Genomic DNA, 20,896 nt, shown 5'->3' with positions numbered 1-20,896 from the left:
TTGGTCTAATGAACCAATATTTTTCAATAAGTATATCAACTATATAATTCCGTCATTATTTAGTCCCGTATTATAATCCTCACATTATAATTCCGGTATAGTTTATTCACGAGTCAAATGACCCCTAATACAAAGAAAAATGCTTGCATCTTACTTCACGTTTAATATAAATTCTTCTTTAGTTATTTTCTTTAATAAAGATAACAAATAAAATCTCATCGATTATTAGAGGAAAATTGGATATTGTTATGGAAAAAAATGTGGTTGAAATGAAAATCTTAAATTCTTACAAATACCCCTCTATTTGAAGCGGCCAAAACTGAATTGAAGAAAGATCTTTGACATTACTCCATTGTTGATATTTGAAGCTTCATTTGGGTTGGATTGGGTTATGGGTTATTTTGGGTGTTGGCTGGGGCAAAAATTGATCTGGGTCCTTTAAATCAATCTCAACCTTCTATGCGTCTATTTTAAAGTTGGGACTCAAACATTTAATGGACAGAGGTATATTTGAACTCAAAGTATAATAGTAGGGGTATTTATGTTCCAATAGTATAACGAAGAGTATATATGAACCTTACTTGAAAGTAGAGGGGTGTATATTACCCTTTTTTGAACTCAAAATGGATAAAGATGAATCTGAAGAAGAGAAGATGGAAATTATTCGTTGTCCTCCTATTGTGATTCCTAATATGTTTTTTTTTTGGTCGTTGCAAGAATAGTTATAGCCCGTCAAGTTTTTGGGAGGCCAAAAGTGTTTATTTTTAAAAAATAAGGTGTTTTGGTCAAGTTTTTAGGAGAATATAAGTGATTTTGGGGACTTAGGAGTAGCAACGGCTGTTTTTTAGAAGGTAAAAAAAGTATTTTTTCCTCAAAAGCACTTTTGAAAAAATATACTTAGAATCATTTTTTAAAAAGTTTGATTCTTAAATACTAATTGCTGCTAAGAAATGCTTTTTTAGAACTAATTGACAAAATACAAACCATTTTTACTGAAGTATTTTTTTGAAAAATACTTTTAGAAAAAAATATTTTTCAAAATAAATTGATTTTAAAAGGTTGCCAAACAGGCTATATAACTTTTATTTGTATTTTGCACGAGGTTTGTCAGTAAATATATAGAAGTTGAAGGGAGAGTTACGTCGCCAAACAAAAAAGTAATGGGCTGAATTGTACAATCAGAAACTAATCCCTTTGCCTCATATTTAAGCCGCCACAAATTAACAACAACCCCATAAATTCCAACGAATTTCAAATCAATTCCCTCAAAACTTTCGCACTCTTCCTTTCATCAACAATGGAGAATTCTCATATCGTTGCCCTAAAACCCTTGCAAAACCCTTACCCTTTCCCTCCTTCTCGGCGACGATTTCTCATGAGTGAAACTTACAATACACTCCTTCAAATTCTATCTAATTGCCCCATCACTGATTCTACCACTAACAAACAACAATTAGGTAACATTACTCTTATTTTATCTTCTTTAGCGGAAAATACAACTTTGGAATATGAACTTATATCTCTACTACTCCCTCTTTCCTAATTTACTTGCCACCAAGTTTAAGAAAAAAATTGAATCTTGTGTTCTAAAACGAGCCAAAGAAATTTTTGTGGCTAAAAATTATTTTATTAAGGGTAAAATAGGAATTTTAAAGTTAAGTTGTTGTTAAATATAGAAATGTGTCATTCTTTTTGGAACAGGTTAAAAAAGAAAGAGTGTGTATAAATTGGGACGGAGGGAGTACCTATTATTTTGATTGCTTTGTTTATCTTGCTATTTTGTTCTCGTTATTTTCCTTTGTATCATGCTTGATTACGCTTCCTTTGAATTGAGGGTCTATCGGAAACAACTTTACCTCACAAAGGTAGAGAAAGGTCTGTGTACATCCTACTCTACTTAGGCTCCACTTGTGGGATTACACTGATTATGTTGTTTTTGTATCTAATGTGTTGCATCACTACATACGAGGTTCTTTTTTCTTTTAATTTACATCAGTATTGTTCTTTGGATGCACCTCAACTTGTTCATTGGTGATTGGACCCACTAGCATGTGTGGAGTAAACCCTAACCTGTCCCATCAGTTTAAGTTGATTCCACTTTCATATGATAATAAAATGGAATGGCCTATTTAATCAATTAGACTTTGTTTTAGTTTTAAAGGGCCCGTTTGGCCGTGAAAATTGTGAGTATTTGAAAAAAGTAGTTTTTGTTTTCAAAGTGAAAAATGATATTTGGAAATTAGAGTTTTTGAGGTTTTGTGAGTGGCTTGGAGTGAAAAAAGTGAAAAAAAACTTTTTTGTGTATTTCTAGTTCCGGAAAATGTGAAGCTGAATTCCAAAATTTTCCGGAATTTTATAGCAAAACATGATTTCCGAAATTTAAATCCCGAAAAAAAGTAAAAAGTATTCATGGCCAAACGGCCACTTAATTGTTGTTTGTCTTATATTCTGAGTGTGAGCGTTTTTTTTTTCCTTTGGTATCTTACATGCTACAGATGTACCTTAATATGTGTTTATTGTGGTGTTACATGATAATTGTATGGTTACACGTGTACAATATATATACACAATTATTCGTTCCCACTCTAGTTATTAATTATAGCTTGACTTCATTCTAGAGAAGATACTAAATACAAGTTATACTTATATTAGCATGTTGGTATCGACAAACCGTTTTAATCTGTCAAAGATGTTATTAAAGATGACAATGGCAGCAGTAAACTGGGAAGAGAAAATGAAGTCGGCGAATTGGTTGATCATCATCTCTTCAGGTCTGAGAAATTGTTAGTTAATGGTCCTGCACATAACGAGTCTGACAATATGGCAATGCAACCGAGTTCTGGTGATGGAAATGAAGGGTGCTCTCGTTATGGATATGGAGATTTTACTGGTGCACAAATGGAATTTGATTTAGATCCCTCCAATTGTACAATTGATGCAATCGAAGGCGATAGAGGTGCTTCTATAACAAATGATATCATTGATATGAATTCTTTGGTAGACAAAACTCATGGTTGTAACGATCAAACGGTCAAGGAACCTGGGAATAGGTGTAGCACTCATGAATTGGAAGTGAAGGAGTGTGATCCTATCAGACAGGCAGAATTAGACAAAGAACTTGGTATTGATGATGTCAGTGCTGCTATAGAGTCTTGTTTTGGTGCGGATACTATTGCTGAGTTGTCGCAACCTGCAGAGCTCTCTGGAGAGAAAATGGCTGTTTCTGAGACACATTTGTCGGAAGAAATGAAGCATGGATTGCAGGTAAAAGAGATGGAATTGGAAACTTTGATATCTTCTGCTGGAGCAACAGATTCATCTGTCCATGTTCCTGTGAGTGAAGAGGTAGAGGAAGGGGAAGTTTCCGGAGATTTTATGGTTTTTGATGAATCAGATTATGACATTCTTAATCATCTTGGGAATGAGAAGAAGGATCAAGCAGATGAGTCTCCTGCTGACATTTTTGGTCGAGAAGAGTTTGCTTTTGATGTTCACATTAATGCACCACAGAAGAGGGATGCTTATGCCTCTTCATCCATTGATGCAGTTGATGAGGATAACACCTTTTTTGGGGGAGAGTCCTTAAGAAAATTTAGAGAAGAGCCAGAAGATAATACTGAAAAGTTTTTCCGTTCAAAGGATGTCGAGACCAGAAAAATTTGTGTGTATGACAGCATTTTGGATAGTGGGAACGTTGATAAGCAAGTTGGTCTAGACGTAAAGTTAGATCATCCTGTTGGTTCTCAATTTGATTCAACCTATGGTGAAAATGCAAAAGAAAATGAACACTCAATAGTCCCTGCAGAGGTATGATCACATCCTTCGATCTTTTAGCACTTAATTATGTTCTAACTATTGCACTTTCCACTCTATGCAACTTTCAAGTCTGTTTTGGTTAATTCATTTTCTTTTCAGTATTAGGATGCAATAGGTGAATCCCTTCTTAGGAATATTCTGGCTTCTTCCAGCGATGGTTCTTCTTTACTTCACCATAAATGCCTGCCTTCTCTCGTATAATCAGCTGAAAAGTTTTCAGTGTTGCTTGATATGGCTAGTAAAAAAGGTCTCGAGCTATCTCGCTTGTCTTGGACTTGGTACATTCTCACGCTTCTATGAAGCTTTTTCCAATCTACTATTGGACAGAACTTGCTCTTTCAAATAGTGAAACTTCATATATGCCCATCTGTACTTTTGGTCTGAGTATTCCCAATTATAGACATTCCAAAATCGAAAAAAGAAATCTGACCTCTGATCGATGTCATAAAGGCATAAAGTGTCCAGATTCACCATGCTTGTTGACTATTATTGAAATCATCAAGACTTGACTATAATGCATTCTCCTCCTTCCCCCTCCAGAGAAAGGGAAGGAGGAAGGAAATGGTAGTAGGGACTTTAGCAGGTTTCTAAAGTTACTGATGCCGCATTTGCATACTTTGAATATAAATTGGCGGAGCTACACTAGGCCAAGGGTGGTCAGCCGAAGACCCTTCGCCGGATAGTTATATCGGGTACATAAGTCAAATATTTAATTTTACGATATATAGGAAAAAATGAACACCCTTGGGACAACTGAATGCTGCAGCTCAGTGGCGAAGGATGTTCATTTTGAGCCTCGTGTCGCGGGTTCAATTCCACCCTAAAGCATTTACGTTACCTTTTTTTATTAAAACCATGGGCTGTTTACGATTGATTCGTCAAATAGGATCGTTCTGTCAAGTCAAAGGCAAACTTGTACTGCCAACATCCTCTTTGCTTTGGTTTCCTTTAATCTTAAGAATCTAAACATTTGTTATCTTCTGTAAGAAAACAAAAAAATACTCAAGTCAATTAATTATTTATATAATTAGACAAATATAATTATGTATAAAACCCCACCAAACACGTATATAGAAGTGATTTTTTAAAAAAGAAAAAATCCCCCTTTTACAAAAAAATTTGGTAATGAAAAATGCAGTTCAATATAAATTTTAACTCTAATAAAATGTTTATGTTAGTGATTCTATTAATATATGTTGTTAATTTTCTATGTATATACCTGAAAATATCTGAACTAAATTTATTAAAATATTATTTCTAAATTTATTGATGTTTTTCACACCCCGCGAAACACAAATATTTTTGCTAATTTTGTTTAAATACAAAGTCCGTTTGATTTGCTTTTTAATAACTCCGACTAAAACTTCATCCTCTTCACCACTCAGATGTTGCCGAAAACAGTTGTCTTTTCGTTCTTTTTTTAATTTATTCTTTTTTGTTACCTTTCAACTTTTTCTTTATTAGTATCTGGTGATTTCTTTACTGGACTCTGGTGGGTGATTTTCTTTGCTCAACTAAAATTTTCATAGAAACCTAAGACACAACTCAAATTTAGTGCTTGAATTACACTTCGAGGAAAAACTACAAAGCTAAATATTATGTAGTTCGATTTAAATTTTTCGTTACACCACTCATTGAAAAATATTACTTACTTTACAGTATAAGTTTGAACACCCTTAGTCAAATTCCTGGCTCTTCCAGTATTTGATGTTCTTGCTTGCCTTGAGGAGGGAAGGGAATGGACAAAGTAGAAGTTGGATTTCTGTTTTTGAAATATTTCCTATTATCATAGTCTGTTTTATCGAACATTCAAAGTCGTGTTTGTGTCTGCTAGTCAGTACAATAATGTAGATGGATAAAGTATAGTTTGTAGTTTGTCAGACATGAGTCTCACTTTCTATGTTTTCATCAGCTGAGAATGTTGTTATATTTGATTCTGTGCGTCTTGTTTCAGGATGGGAATATCGGTAAAAGGAAAGAGAAGAGAGGTCCTTTAACCAAGAGAAAAAAAGAAAAGAGAAAGGTGCATCTCATTCTCTCTTTGTTTTCATTCATTTGTAAATGAGTTTATCATCCATTTATCCTGTCTGAATGCGAATGTTAAGTCTATGTTTATGCTCAGTTTTTATAGGATCAAGTTGCTCATGCTTTAGTACGTCTCTATTTACAAAGGAACTTGTATTTTTTGTAGGCCAATTACAGAATTAACCGAGCTGAAAAGAACAGAAAGCTTGGAGTTAGAAGGCTGAGGCTTCCACCAGTGGTGAAACCAAAAATTGTGAGGTATTGCCGCCATTATCTCAAAGGAAGATGCTTAGAGGTAATTTACAATTTGTATAAAATAAGGTAATATGATTTAGCAAATCTTTTATGTCGTGGAGATTTAACCTTCTTCATTTATCTTCTGACAGGGTGAGAAGTGCAAATTCTCTCATGATACCATCCCCTTGACAAAGTCAACGGTCTGTTTATGCTGCTTTTATTTTCTTATATCATATTGTTGCAAGCTGTTGATGATGTTAGGAGATTTGAAGTCTTGCTGTGATGCTACTGCTTTAGTACCTTATTTCCGAATTGAGAGTTGGTATAGCCTATTTGAAATAGCACACCTGTGAGTTGGAATGTTTACTAGCACCCCAATCATCACCATTTTCTGACACCCTTTTTGTTATCAAGTACTTTGTCATAATGAGACACAGAAGTAGAAATATTCATGTATGCCAAGCCTATAAAGTTATATGTGCTCCTTCCAGTCTGGAATTAACCACTTAAACAGCCCCGCGGGGCGGTGTGGGGGGGAGGGGGGGGGTGGGGAACCTTACTTAAGGCAATTCACCAAGGCATAAATGTTTGCAGCCGTTTCTACTGCTTGCTTTCATAATGTCCAAGGGAAATCTCGCTTGCTGATTTAAGGTTCCATTTTATGATTTTTGATTTGCAGCGCTGTCAATTTGATCTGAAAAGGAACAAAATTTTAATGTCCCCTTTCCTTTAAAGTATTCATGTTGTGTTGACAAGTATTTTGTGTCTATCATGTAGCATAACATCCATGCTCTACCTATGTTCTGGCTTCTAACTTTTGTAAAGATCTTTCCTCTTCAGCCATGTTCTCATTTTGCACGTCAGTCTTGCATGAAAGGTGATGATTGCCCATTTGATCATCAACTCTCCAAGTATCCGTGCAATAACCATGCATCCAATGGGTTTTGCAGCAGAGGTGCTCATTGTTTATTTTCACATGAGGTATCTTCCTCCCTGCGGTTCAACTTTTCTAATTTTTCAGTTGTGCACAATTTTTATTTTCTTAAATCTTTGGAGGTGCCCTTTCCTCTTTTGTCTCAAGGTATTTAACTTTTTCTCTCATTGGCATATCTCAGATAACTGCGAAGACAGTGGCAGTGACAAGTCCTACTGCTTCAAACCGTGAGCTGATGTCACCATCAGCTCCAAGTAATTCAAACTCTTTGATTCAAGCAAACACATGGGGGATGTCGCATAAAGACGTTAAATCCACATCTGGTTCAACTGGGCTTGTTCCTGGTAAGAGCACTGACCGGACTGTATTAGAGCCTGTGCAAAAGCCAGCTGCATGTACACCCAAAGGTGTCACATTCTTATCTCATGGGAAGTCTTTGCAAGGTGATGCCAGAAAGCATGAAGAAGCTGGTTTATATTCCAAGGCAAATGATGCTAGAAAATTTAGCTGTCAATTAATCCATAGTATGTCAGACAATATTCAGAAACCGAATGGATTTACAAAAGGAGGATCTATGAGGACAGCACAAGGAATGAACTTCTTGTCCTTTGGCCGGGCACCTTCGGCTGAGCCCAATGGTGACACATTGCTGCTGGGTGACATGAAGAATAGTAAAGAAGCTGCAACATGTGCCAAGAGGGACGACAGTGTCAAAGATGATAATCAAGCCAACGTAAGTGCTAAGTTACGGAGCATGAATCAAATGTCGACCAGAACCCCCCCTGGTTCTGTACCTCAGGGTGTAAACTTCCTGTCAGTTGACAAAACAGTAGAGGATAGATCGCATCCTAATGAGTTCAACAGTACTACATTACCCATTCAAAGGAGACAATATGCACCAGATAGAACTTCCAGAGTAATGCCGTTTAGTCAGTTGAGTTCTTTATTTCCAGCTGGGCAGTCCGCCCAAAAGTGCAATGTGGAGATTGCCAGCTCCTTGAAGGCACCGTTCCTTGCAGATACACCAGGCTCGATTCAGAAGGCTATTAAATCATCTTTAGCATTTGCGGCTAGGTTTGACTTGGGAGTCAAGTATGGAATGCCCAATGGTTCCCCTGACATTAGTTCCGTAATCAATCATAAGGCTGGAAGTTCAAAGGATAGATGAAGGCATTTAGTGGTTTCCGACCGTGGTTATGGTAGCACGCTCAGGCTCAATAAGTTAAACGTGAGTTGGTTCCTTACTTCTCAAATTTACTACATTTCTCCATACGTGAGTTGGTTCCTTACTTCTCAAATTTACTACATTTCTCCATACATTTTTGTCTTCTTATTCTTTCTCCTTTGTCAGTGAGATTAACAGGTATGCAGTATGACGTGTGAAACATTTGCTTCACTAATGACCAACATAACATTGTTATTATTATAACTATTTAATAAGAGCGAGCCCTTGGACGACCAGGGCCAATCTCGTAAATTAAGCTAGGGATAGTTCTGATATTTTTACTAATGGTACTAAGACAAGACCGTCAATAGTGACCACACGGGTTTTCCCTTTACCACATGGTGATGCAAATCAAAAGAGCTTCCTTTAGCCTTTGCCTTAACTTTTGGGATTCATTTTGGTCTTCTCTTCTTCAGAATTGTGGAAAAGGCTCCTCCTCTGAGAAGAGAAAGGTAAGTTTTTTCTTCCATAAAATTTTCTTGTTTGCTTGCTTGGATTCTTCTTCTTCTCCTCTTTTCTTTGCTTAGCTCACTGGAGGGATTTTTTTTCTTCTTCCTTTTTCTCTTTTCCTATGTTTTTTATGGATTTCACTCGTGTCTTTTTGGTTTCCTCGCTGCAAATAGGCAGGAAAATGGATATTTTCTTGGTATTTTTTATCATTCATGTGGAAATTTTTGGGGTTTGATCTGCTCTGATTTTCGATGAGTTGTTCTGTGTCTTGCATGTGGTGGCTAGCAGTGGCGGAGCCAGGAATTTGGCGAAGAGTGTGCAAATTTTCTTCTCACTTGTGTTAAGGGTGTGCAAAATTAAATATATACTCATAATAGCTAAAATTTAACCTATGTACACCGCGTAATTTTCCGGCTCCGGCGAAGGGTGTGCACCTGACCACCCTTCGCCTAAGGTGGCTCCGCCCATGGTGGCTAGTGGCTACGGCTTGACATAAATTGCTGGACTTAATTTACTACGGTTGGAACTTGCTAATTCAGTCTTTGGTTCTCCGATTTCAAAAATAAAATTTAGCACATCTGAAGTTTTTTCCGGCAATTTTTTGTTGGATTTTCTGAAGGCATGTCAATAATTTTGTGTCATTTTGTTTCTGCGTGTTAGGTACTATAATACATTTATTTTGTTTCTATGAATTAGTGATTTAGATTGAATCTCGTAAAAATCATCAAAAGTGTCTTTGCATTGACACTAATTCTTAAATTGATTTAAGTGTTCCTTTTTTTTTTTTTTTTTAACTGATTGATGTGCTCTTTAGTTTTCTTTTCTTTTGGTAAATAGGTCCTTATTTTAATTTAGTACTATGATTTTAATCTCTATAACATAAAAAAATTCTCTTCACTTTGTGGAATCTCAATGCATAACATTTCTGAATATTCGTGCTTATCCCGTTGGAATATAAGGATCGCACAATTTGAATTTTACAGGATTTGAAAGTCGAATTTGCTTTTGAGGTGGAGAAAGGCGGACAATACTTCGGTGGAGAAAAAAGAAGAATAATGACTCAACTATTCGTTACTCTCTTCCTTTTTCTTCCTCAACTGGTGAAACTTCTTTTTTCTCTTTGTTCCTGGTATGTAAGATGTAACCATTTTGCATCCTGGCATATGGGTAATTTGTTTTAATTTATTAGTTTTATGACGGATTTTGAGATTTTAACGTACTGTTTGAAATCGAGGTTTTAAGAATTTGATTGAACTTTTACAACGCTGAGATTAGATTCGGATGTAGTGTGAATAGGTATAGTATCTTGTCGATTGTCCAATTTTTTGGGAATTGACTGAAAGTTTTTTCCCGTTTGATAGTTGGTTGTTAATTTCTTTTTTCATTTGATATTTGGTCTCTTCATCGCGCTTTTTGTTTCAATTTGATTAGCAAAGCCTCAACTATTATCTGTTTTAAGCTTCTCTCTTCTTTCGTTGGGAGTTAAAGAGGAGAAGTATGGTACTTTAGAAATTCAATCTATTGAAAAATAATTGCATCTGAAGTTACTGGTATGCATGAGTTTTTCGCCTTTTTCAAATTTGTAAATGCCGAAGAGGAGAAAAGAAGCTTGGATCTTGCGTGCGGTTTCAAATTTCTCTAGTTTGTCTCTAGCCTTCTTGTACTTCTGAGCTCCGGTGCTTGTTGTTTCTTCTTACAGTTAATCTTTTTTTCCCCCATTTTTTTTTTTTTTTTTTTTTGGAAATACTTTCTTCTTGAATTTTGTATGCTTGTGTTTGTAGCTGTATCTCATTTACACAAATAGTTAGCCAAGTCAATATATGATACATAGTAAAAACTGAAGAAATCCAGCCAATTAATTTTCATTTGTTAAAATACTGCACATGCATGTTCTCTTTTGAAATAGAAGTATTATCTATTTTAGCAGATAGAGTGTATCACTGACCATTCTTTATAAGATGTAAATAAATAGCTTCAAATAACGTTCTTATTCAATTTGGGGTCAACATAAAATGCAATTTTGCAGATACATTGCCGACATCTCACCCCTACCCCAACCTTCATATCTGCCAACCCCAACACCCCCACACTCTTATGCGCAGCCCACCTCCCATAGTGTTTGCGTAGATTATATATATAAATATTTTCTACATGCTTACCAAACATAAGAAAATAAGTTAAAAATCACTTATTTTTCACGAAAACATTTTCCTTTCATGTCAAACACACCCCAAGTGGTGAAGCTTCAAACTCATAACAGCATTCTGTTTTCGCTATACTTTTTATTTGAAATTTGTTTTTCTTGGTAATACCTCATCAACAGCAAAATCAACTTTGACTATGAGACATCTCCTCAAAACCTGTTCAAGCAACAGATGTTTGCTTGCTTTTGTCTTATTTACGTCACATTTGAATTTATCTCTGTGACTGCATATTTATGGAATAGCGAAGGTATATTTAAGGGCCTGAAATGGGTTGCTTTATGTGACGAGTCATTGTTGGGAAAGTAAAGGAACGGAAGAGTAGGATACATGTTACAGAGCATTTTGAGACCCCGGTTGGACATGATTTGAAATTAAATTGATTTGAAGTTAAAGTTTTGTTTGGATATGCAATTTGAATTTCTTAAGTTGTATTTTTTTCTCATAAACATAAAAACCCGCACAAATTGCGAAAACTATTAAAATTTCCTCAATTTTTACTCAATCTTACCAAATAAGCAAACCATAGCTTTTAACAAAGTTAATACGCGAAATATACTCATGTACAACTGGAAAAGGGATAAATATACCCTTTGTTATATTTTGAGTCCAAATAAACTTCTGTCGTTATACTATTGGTTCAAATATACCTTTCCTCAGTTAAAGTTGTGCGAGGTGGACATCCAAACCTACGTGACACATTTGATGAGGTGAACGCCACGTGGCACGCCACCTCAGCACCGCTAACCCATTTTACCCCTACCTTCTATTTGTTCTTCCACCGGATTTCATCCTCCTATGTCAAAAGAGTAGGATTTGACCACCGATTCAAGATAAAACTTGAACGGTGTCCAAAATCCATTTCTGATGTCCCTAGTGCAAACTTATCGAATTTCTATCTTCCTTTCTAAAGAATGATGATGATGCTTTGTTTCCTATATGGTTAATGGGTTTGGAATTTGTTACACCTTGAAAATTTCCCCTTAAGCGTAATTATTAGACTAACGAGGGTGCGATGTACATGAGGTTTGGACAAGTAAGAACTAGTATGTGATGATGCTAATTAAGATTTCAAAGGCATTAGACTTGAGGAAATAAGTTGTTAAGAGAAGCGAGACTTAAGTTAGTGTATCGGACGAGAATCATGAGCATTGAGTTAATGATGTCCTAATGATGTCCCAAGAAGAGTTATAACGTCCCATAGAATGATATTGAAGTGTTGAACAAGTGTTAAGAAAGGTTCCATAAGGATCGGAGATCAAACGAGTCGACGAAGCAAAACTCAAGAAGCTGGGCAAACATGCGGCCGGACATACGCATAAAATCTCTTGGCCGTATGTCCAAGGAATTACCCGAGAATGGCATGAGTCTGGACCAATTATACGGTCCAACATACGGTTATGTTTTATACGGACCGTATGTTGGTCCGTATAATTCATCAGGACATGATCCCATTTTTGATATAAGGGACCATTCTTCATTTCATTTTCATTTCCCTTCGTTCCTCCACAACACAAGAAGCCTCTAGAGTGTTCCAAACAATTCATCCATGAGAAAACCATAGAAATCTAAGATCGACAACAAGAAATCAAGAGAATCAAGTGAAGAGAAACCATTAAAAGTCATCAAGTCAAGAAATCCAAGGAGAGATGAACTAGGGTTTTGGTGCTAAGGGTGAATCACCACTCCAAGCTTGTTCCTCTATTGTTTAAGGTAAGTTTCATGACCCGGCTATTTGAAGTATTCTTAAGTTGAAATTCATGGATTGTAGAAGAGCACCACAAATGGGTCATTAAATGGATGAATATTGTCATTAGTGATTAGTAGTGAATTGAATCATGGAAATGAATATGTTGATGATATAAATGTGTTATAAATGACCTATAGAACATGAAATGGTATTCGATACGAAAGAATACGACGATGGATTTAGATCATAATTATGGGAAATTGAGGTGAATTATGAGATGCCAATCGTTGAATGAATGACGATGGTTGTTAGCGATATTGTGATGATTATTATGAATGTTGAAAGTTGATATGGAATATGGCGGAAAGTAGTATAAACAAGGAGATAAAATTATCTATAGCTTAGAGAACATGTTTTCCCGCATACTTATGCCAATGTCGTCTACATATTGAAGGTATACGAGTATTTAAGGAGCACGAGCGAGCGTAGTCGGCAAAGGTATGTGAAAATTTCCCGTAATGAGTCATATGACATGAATTTCCTCCTTTACTATGGGTTCCTAAGATACACCTCGTTCATGAATAGCTACGATTAACCCTTGTCTTGATGATGATAGTTTTTTTTTTTAAATGTCATTCGCCTACGACATGATGCTCGAAGCTAATGATTCTATATATATGTAATCAAAAAATTAAAGATCACTATGTCCCTCACCTCGGGGCATAATTTAAAGACCAGGGCAAATACGTGGGAAAATTTAACAGACCACGACCTTACGTAAAGAAGCGACACTCCGCGCAAAAAATTATGATAAGTATATGATGATAAGCATACTATGAAGCATTATGATAAGCGTGTGGACATGATTTGAAATTTATAATAAGTATGTTGAAGTTAAAGTTTTGTTCTTGATAAGCATGTATGAATTAATTAATGTTGTTTTTTTCTCATAAACATAAAACCTCGCACCTGGCCAAATGGCATAAAACTATTAAAATTTGCCTCAATTTTTACTCAATCTTACCAACATATATAAAATGTACCATATGATTTGAACAAAGTTAATACGCAATATATATCATGTTAATCGAAAAGGGATAAATACCCTTTGTTATATTTTGAGTCAAATAAACTCTTGATGCTCCATTGTTGTTATACTTCATCGTACTCAAATATACCTTTGCGACGCCTTTCTTCGGATCATCCAAACCTACGTGACACATTCACGATCATGAACGCCACGTTGGCACGCCACCTCAAAGAAATAACCCATTTTACCCCTTCTTTTGGTACTATTTGTATATTCCTATTTTGGGCAAGATCTTCCATCTCCCTCTGGTATTTCGGTGCGTAGATTGCCACCGATTCAATAATAATATATATTTGATAACGGGGCTGTGTAAAAATCTAATGTTTCCTGCATGTCCTGTTTGTGCATATTTCTTATCTTAGTTTGAATAATACTTCTGCTGATGATGATGATGCTTTGTTTCCTATATGGTTAATGGGTTTGGAATTGGGATGAGAATTGGGAAGTGGAAGGAGGAGGAGTGGAGAAAAGGGTTGCTGAGAAATGCTCAGGTGGATTGCACTCATCGTTTTACTTAAACTACTTCTCGTTTCTATGTCCAATTTTTAAGGCCCAATTGGTTGCACAGAAAGTGGAGGGGAAGGAAATTTTAGTGGTAGAAGAATAAATAGAGGGGAGGGGTAAAATGGGTTAGGGGTGCTGAGGTGGCGTGTCACGTGGCATCCCCCTCGTCAAATGTTAGTGTCACGTAGGATTGGATGTCCACCTTGGACAACTTTAACGGAAGAAGGGTATATTTGAACCAATAGTATAACGGCAGAGGTACATTTGGATCCAAAATATAAGGAAGCATATATTTGGCCCTTTTCTGTTTTAAAGTTACAACGATCTATTGATCAAACTTTAATTCAATAAAAAAGAAAATTAAACATGAATAGAAGTGTAACTACTCTTTAATATAATCCTCCCACATGGTACGAACAATTTTTTCACGTCGAGCATGCATTTCCGATCAGATGATCGAGAATACGGACCGACATTGTTACTTTGAGTCAAGTTTACATCTAAAAAATATACCTAAACTTATGTATCTTTTTTTTTATAAAATATAAACTTATGGGTTAAGTTTTACATTTAAAAAATTTAAAATCATTATTTGGAATCTCAAATCTTACTTTTTGAAGAATTTGAGATTTCAAATCAAAATATGAAGTTGAAGTTGAAAATTTTGTGCAAATTTCATAAACAAATATTGATTTAAAATTAAAATATGAAATCGTGATTCGAAATCGCATGACCAAACGCATACTAAGATAGTACTATGACGTGGCAACGCGATAATTGTCTAGAAGAAAAAAATATGAGAATCAGAGAACAAACTGAGATATCCATGAAAACTAGATCAAGTGGAGGACTGGTTAAGTATAAATTTCCACCTCTTATGGTGGCTTTAAAAAAAAAAAAAAAAAACTGGGATATCCATACACTTATGACGACAGAGATGCAAGAGCTGAGATAAGAGGGGACTGAACCAAGGAAATAACGTAATTAATTTGCTTTACTTTTTAGAAAATCGATCTTTGTCAAAAAATGTCCAAAGAAAGTGTAAGTACTACACCGCCCTTGTGGCACTAGGCGGGCTTAAATTGTAGATTACCCGCTAAATATTTCCTCCAAAATACTTAATGTTTTCCCCCAAAATTAAACGTATTGATTCACATATTATTACATGGATTACTGTGTCAAAAAAAAAAAAAAACACTTTCCAGAAAGATCATAATTAGATGTGTGATCTGTTATGCTAATGATAGAGCAGGTTTTAGAGTTGCTAAGAATATTAGAGCACACCAAGCTCAAGCCGTGCTTGGAGGGGTTGGGGGGTGGGGTTGGGGGGTGGGGGAGGGCTGACAAATTGTGATGTTTGTCAGAGGATTGCAGAAATTACATTCATATTACTAGGAGATTAAGAATGGATGATACTGATGCTCAGTCAATCAAAAAGTTCTTTTGTGAGGTGCAAATGAAGGACGAAGACTTCTTCCATTTGTTCGACTTAGATTGTCTTGGGCGATTGAGGAATGTAATGAGGATCCATCCAAAATGTAAGACCGCTTACCAGGAATTTCATGATGTAGTTAGCTTTGATACTACGTATCTCGTAAACAAACATGGGATGCCCTTTGCTTCATTCGTGGGTGTCAACCACTATTGTCAAACGGTTCTTCTTGGTTGGGAATTAATATCACACGAGATTACAGAGACATTCCGTTGACTGTCCGAAACATTTATTGATGCAATGGGGGATGTTAAACCTATGTGCATATTGACTAATCAATATGAAAGTATCAGGGAAACGATCAGTCAAGTCATGGCTGACACTATCCATTGTTTATGTGTATGGCATATCTTTGCAAAGGTACCAAAGAAATTCAAGGGCCTTGGAAATCTTTTTGATGATGCAAAGGAAGAGTTCATGTCTATCCTACTGTACAACTTAACCAAAGATAAATTTGAAGGTAGATTGCCAGATTTCGTAGCAAGGTATGGAATGGACATGAATGAATGGCTGATAAAGAAGTACCGAGAAAGGCAAAGTTAACACGGAGGAGCGAGACAATGCATGCATACTTTTACGGCTATGTAAAAATGGCAGGAGCACAGTGAAAACTTTTGGAACAGTACGAGGTTGCACTTCAGGACAAGCATAAGAAGGATTTGAAAGCTGAGCACAAGTCCAAGTACACCAATATTAAGAGTTAATCCAGATTTTTGTGGGATGTCCAACTGCACGATGTACTAACACGAATCGTATTTAAGATGGTTCAAGCACAAATTGCTAAAATGGTGCACTGTAATTTGTCTCCTTTTGTTGACGGTGAAGCAAGGCCTGACGTCCATAGATTTAGTATTAGAGATGGTTCCATAAGGAATGACTTTTATGGGAATGAATTTGTTTCACAGTTGAATACAGGCCTAAAGGTGATTAGCTTAACTGCAATTACTTGTGCTTCGAGCCACGTGACATTATTTGTTTTCACATAATGAAAGTATTGCCCACCTAGGAGCGCAAAAAGTGCAGGCGAGGTACATTTTTATATTTATACTATATATAAGCATGGGTTGGGGATGGATCGTCATCCGTCCCCAACTCATGTTTAAAAAAAAAGAAAGAGTGGACCCTATGTAAAAAAATTAAAAAATATATATAAAAAAAAATCCTCCAAACTCGTGTAAAAAAAAAAAGGTGGATCTCATATTAAAAAAAATTAAGCAATATCATATAAGCATGGGTTGGGGATGGATCGTCATCCGTCCCCAACTCATGTTTAAAAAAAAAAAAAAAAAGAGTGGACCCTATGTAAAAAAATTAAAAAATATATAAAAAAAAAAATCCTCCAAACTCATGTAAAAAAAAAAAGGTGGATCTCATATTAAAAAAATTAAGCAATATAAAAAAAAAAAAAGGTGGACCCCATATTAAAAAAAGTAATATAAATAAAAAAAACGTGAAATCAAATAATATTCATGCAATTTCCAAAGTATTCTCATTATTAGCCTGTTTGGCCAAGCTTATTTTTTCCCCAAAAGTACTTATTTTTTCAATAAGTGCTTATTTTTAAAAAAATGAGGTGTTTGGCCAAGCTTTTGGGAGAAAATAAGTGTTTTTGGGGAGTAGCAGAAGCAGTTTTTCAGAAACTAAAAAAAATAACTTTTGCCCAAAAGCACTTTTTTGAAAAGTACTTTTGAGAAAAATACACATAAAAGCACTTTTTAAAAGTTTGGCCAAAAACTAATCGCTGCTCAAAAGTACTTTTTAAATTAATTGGCCAAACACAAACTTCTTTTAGCCAAAAATACTTTTTTGAAAAGTACTTTTTTCAAAAGTACTTTTTTCAAAAGTTTTTTAAATAGCTTGGCCAAACAGGCTATAAGTCAATAATGGTGGATTCATTGCCACATACGTACCAACCCATTAGCGGGAGCAAATGAAATTATTGTACAACAAAAAATGTGGACCCCATCTTCAAAATTTTAACTATATAGAAGCATGGGTTTAGACCCATGCTTCGTCGTCTGTCCATTAAAAAAAAAAAAAAAGGTAGGCCCCATACTACACAACAACAAGTAATATATAAATTAAAAAATAAAATAAAAATAAAAAAGTGAAACCCACCATCTCCAAACTCACGGAAAAAAAGTGGACCCCATATTAACAAAATCAAGCAATATCAAAAAACAAAAAAGTGAACCCCATATTAAAAAAATAAATAATGTAAAAAAAAAAGTGCAGACTTTGTATTCGTAGCAAACACTAATATAATAAAGTTTTAGATACGGAGCACAAACTACAATGTTATATTAATCGTATTTTGAACATAGTGTGTGTATATATATATATATATATATATATATATATATATATATATATATATATATATATATATATATATGCATAAAAACAAGCAAACTAATAATGTCCAAAAAAAAAAAAAAAAAAAAAAGGTGCACCTCATATTAAAAAATCAAATAATATTGATGTAATTTCCAAAGTATCCCATTAAGTCAATAATGATGGATTCATTGCCACATGCGTATCAATCCATTAGTGGGAGCAACTGAAATTATTGTACAGCAAAAAACATGGACCCCATATTATTGCTTTTCTTCAAAAGGTTAAGCAGTCAAACCATACAATTTTTTTTTATTTTTTTATTTTTTATATTAGCCTGAGATCTAATCTAGATATTGAACTGTTGTATTTCCTATTCCGCCATGTCATTTATTTGTTATGTTTACTACAATAAATATACATAAAATATTTATATTTTAAAATAAGATACAATTTAATTACTTTTTTATTTTTATCCTTACTCTAATAAATGTGAAAAGAGATTAATGTTGTAAAAAAATATATATCAAATGGAGATCAAATAATGAATAAGGTAAATTAGTCAAATTATAATTCTAATCGACATTTTCTTAAAAAATCATGCAAAAGACAACATGACAAGTAAAATGAGCTAAACCGAGAATATTTACCAAAAATTAAAAAATAGTATTTATTCGTTTAAATAGAAAATCAATTTCTACTTTGTTTCGTTTTAAACATGTAAAATTAATTTAATAATTTGAATTAGAATTATCCAAATCAAAATTTGATAAAAAATAATAAGTATTTTACACCTTTAAATTAATCGAATTAAAATTGAAAGTATCAACTGATGCTTAAATATTTCTATTGTTTTATCTCAAAGAGAGGAAAATAGTTTCCTTTTAAACAAGTCTTCTCTTTTAAAAAATATTAATAAATTTTTTTCGATTTTGTATTCGTAGCAAACACTAATATAATAAAGTTTTAGATACGGAGCACAAACTACAATGTTATATTAATCGTGTTTTGAACATAGTGTGTGCGTGTGTATATATATATATATATATATTATCACTATCCAAACACAATTACATACACATAAATACACTATAATCTAAAGTGTTGGGCCCGTGCACAGCACGGGCGTAGGCCGTCTAGTAATATTAAGAAAATGGTGGAAGGATGTTTGTCGTCCTCATTTGAAGAAGTTTTTCCATAGAGTCTACAAATGACTGAGGAGTATAAGCGATACGAGGAGGTGGTGACTTACATTGAGCACTTAACTAATATTAGTGTGGGCGTGAAGGACAAGATGATTTACATCAAGTTGAAGCTGTTGGAATTGGAGAATGACTTGTTAAATTGGGACGACAAAATGGCTGAAGAAGCACATAATACTTTTCCTAATGTTGGTGAAAATGATACTGTCCCCATCCTCGATCCTCCACTTGCTAGATGGCGAGGGAGGCCAAAAATGAATCGTAATAAGTCTAGAATGGAAAAAGCAATGAAGAAGGTGGGTAAAAAAAAAAAAAAAGGATTGGTCCACCCGCAAAGAGGGGTCGTGGAGGTGATGGGACTAATGGAGATGTCCAAATACTCGATGTTGCAGTAGGAGAAGGGACTAGCAATGCAGGTGGTCGAGATTGATGTCGAGGTAGAGGTGTCCCGACCCAAATCGGGGATCGTGCGGGCACCTCCCAAATCCCACTGAGGAGGCGAACCTTTTTTACCCAAGTGATAAGTCCAAGTTCATTTGTGTTTTGATGATTGTCAAACTACTTTAGAACTAGATAGAGACCTGGTCTGTAACCTGCTCTCTGTGCACCTTGCACCCTCAATATAGAACAGCTGTAAAGCCGATCCACTTGCTGCACACAAGTGCAGCTGTGAGTTGGCCAATGCTTTAAGTCAAAGTGAATGAGTGGTCTCTATCCATTACACATGCTTCCACTATATATACAACATGATGGAAACATATTGAGTAGACTTGAAAAACCTAATCCACATTGTGCAAAATTTGCCGACACAAGTTTCTCAAGTACTCTTAAGAACAAAGTCATCTACAAGTTGAAGAACCTGATCCAGACACAAGATATTGTCTATGTTCTTTAGGTTGTTGTGAGTCTTTGTTTACTTGTGCTTAAACTGTAAACCTACTCTTCCCAAAAAAGAAGTTGTTTGTAGGTGTTCTAAATTCTCAAGGTTGCGTTCACAAGCTCTTGAGTGGTACACTAGGCTAGAGTTAGCTTAGTTGTATTAGTGTGTAGCTAGAGTTAGTCACGGTAAAATCTCAAAGGGTGCCTTTGAGTGGTACACTAGGCTGGAGTGAGTCTAGGTGTATTAGTTTCCTTGGCTAAAGTTAGCCAAGTGAAGGTGCTTGCAATCGGAATATTGCAAAGGTGAAGGGACTTGTTGACACCCAATTTTGTTCCTCCTTCATTTGATTTTATATACCCGGGCTTCTAAATTTATCGACGAGCTAAATACTTTATTTTCGCTACTTTTATTTTCAAAAATTACTAGCAGTACTTTATCACAATTTTAAATGGTCCGTCATCGTTCATTTTAGGATTTGTACTCGTTAAATTAATTTTTATTTTGTTAAATCATTTACTAATTACTATTCAACTTCACATAGTATATATTGTACTAGTGGTTAAATTAGAAACCCAAAGGAATTAAGTTGAAGGAGAGAAGGCCTCAAAATTTCAGCCAAATAAATGGCCCAAGCGGACCAGCCCACATTTTCGGACCAACACAGACCAGCCCATTGTCCACTCACCCGACCCGGCCCACTTCATTTAAAACCTAAAATATCTCTCTCTTTCTTCCACAACTCAGCCGTATACGCTCCCTTCTCTCTTCTTTCTCTCTCACTTCTTTCCTCTTCCAAACAAGAAACAAATTACCTTT

General features: G+C 35.2%; 1 protein-coding gene across 6 annotated transcripts; it reads left to right on the top strand.

Moving 5' to 3' along the window:
* Positions 1-1,171: 1,171 nt before the first annotated feature.
* Positions 1,172-9,961, top strand: LOC132068781 (uncharacterized). 6 transcript variants are annotated; one of them, XM_059462485.1, is made up of 10 exons: positions 1,172-1,457; positions 2,690-3,807; positions 5,771-5,839; positions 6,008-6,136; positions 6,228-6,278; positions 6,904-7,059; positions 7,194-7,455; positions 7,546-8,240; positions 8,654-8,689; positions 9,671-9,961. In XM_059462485.1, the coding sequence occupies exons 1-8, from the start codon at positions 1,298-1,300 to the stop codon at positions 8,178-8,180; spliced, it is 2,580 nt and encodes an 859-aa protein (XP_059318468.1). In that variant the 5' UTR covers positions 1,172-1,297; the 3' UTR covers positions 8,181-8,240; positions 8,654-8,689; positions 9,671-9,961. The 6 variants fall into 6 exon arrangements, with proteins under 6 accessions (XP_059318468.1, XP_059318466.1, XP_059318463.1 ...); XM_059462483.1 differs by having other exon boundaries at positions 2,702-3,807; positions 7,194-8,240; XM_059462480.1 differs by having other exon boundaries at positions 1,174-1,457; positions 7,194-8,240.
* Positions 9,962-20,896: the final 10,935 nt, after the last annotated feature.

The sequence above is a fragment of the Lycium ferocissimum genome, chromosome 8 (genome assembly GCF_029784015.1).
Source record: "Lycium ferocissimum isolate CSIRO_LF1 chromosome 8, AGI_CSIRO_Lferr_CH_V1, whole genome shotgun sequence".
Taxonomy (NCBI): domain Eukaryota; kingdom Viridiplantae; phylum Streptophyta; class Magnoliopsida; order Solanales; family Solanaceae; genus Lycium; species Lycium ferocissimum.
Note: the sequence above shows the minus strand (reverse complement) of the source record. Positions and strands in the feature narration are given on the sequence as shown.

Bases quoted from the DNA above. Each gene is read 5' to 3' on its own strand.
- LOC132068781 (XM_059462481.1), top strand. From the start codon at position 1,298: ATGGAGAATTCTCATATCGTTGCCCTAAAACCCTTGCAAAACCCTTAC. The intron at 3,808-5,770 runs GTATGATCACAT...GTCTTGTTTCAG, and splicing joins ACTCAATAGTCCCTGCAGAG to GATGGGAATATCGGTAAAAG. The intron at 7,060-7,193 runs GTATCTTCCTCC...GGCATATCTCAG, and splicing joins ATTGTTTATTTTCACATGAG to ATAACTGCGAAGACAGTGGC.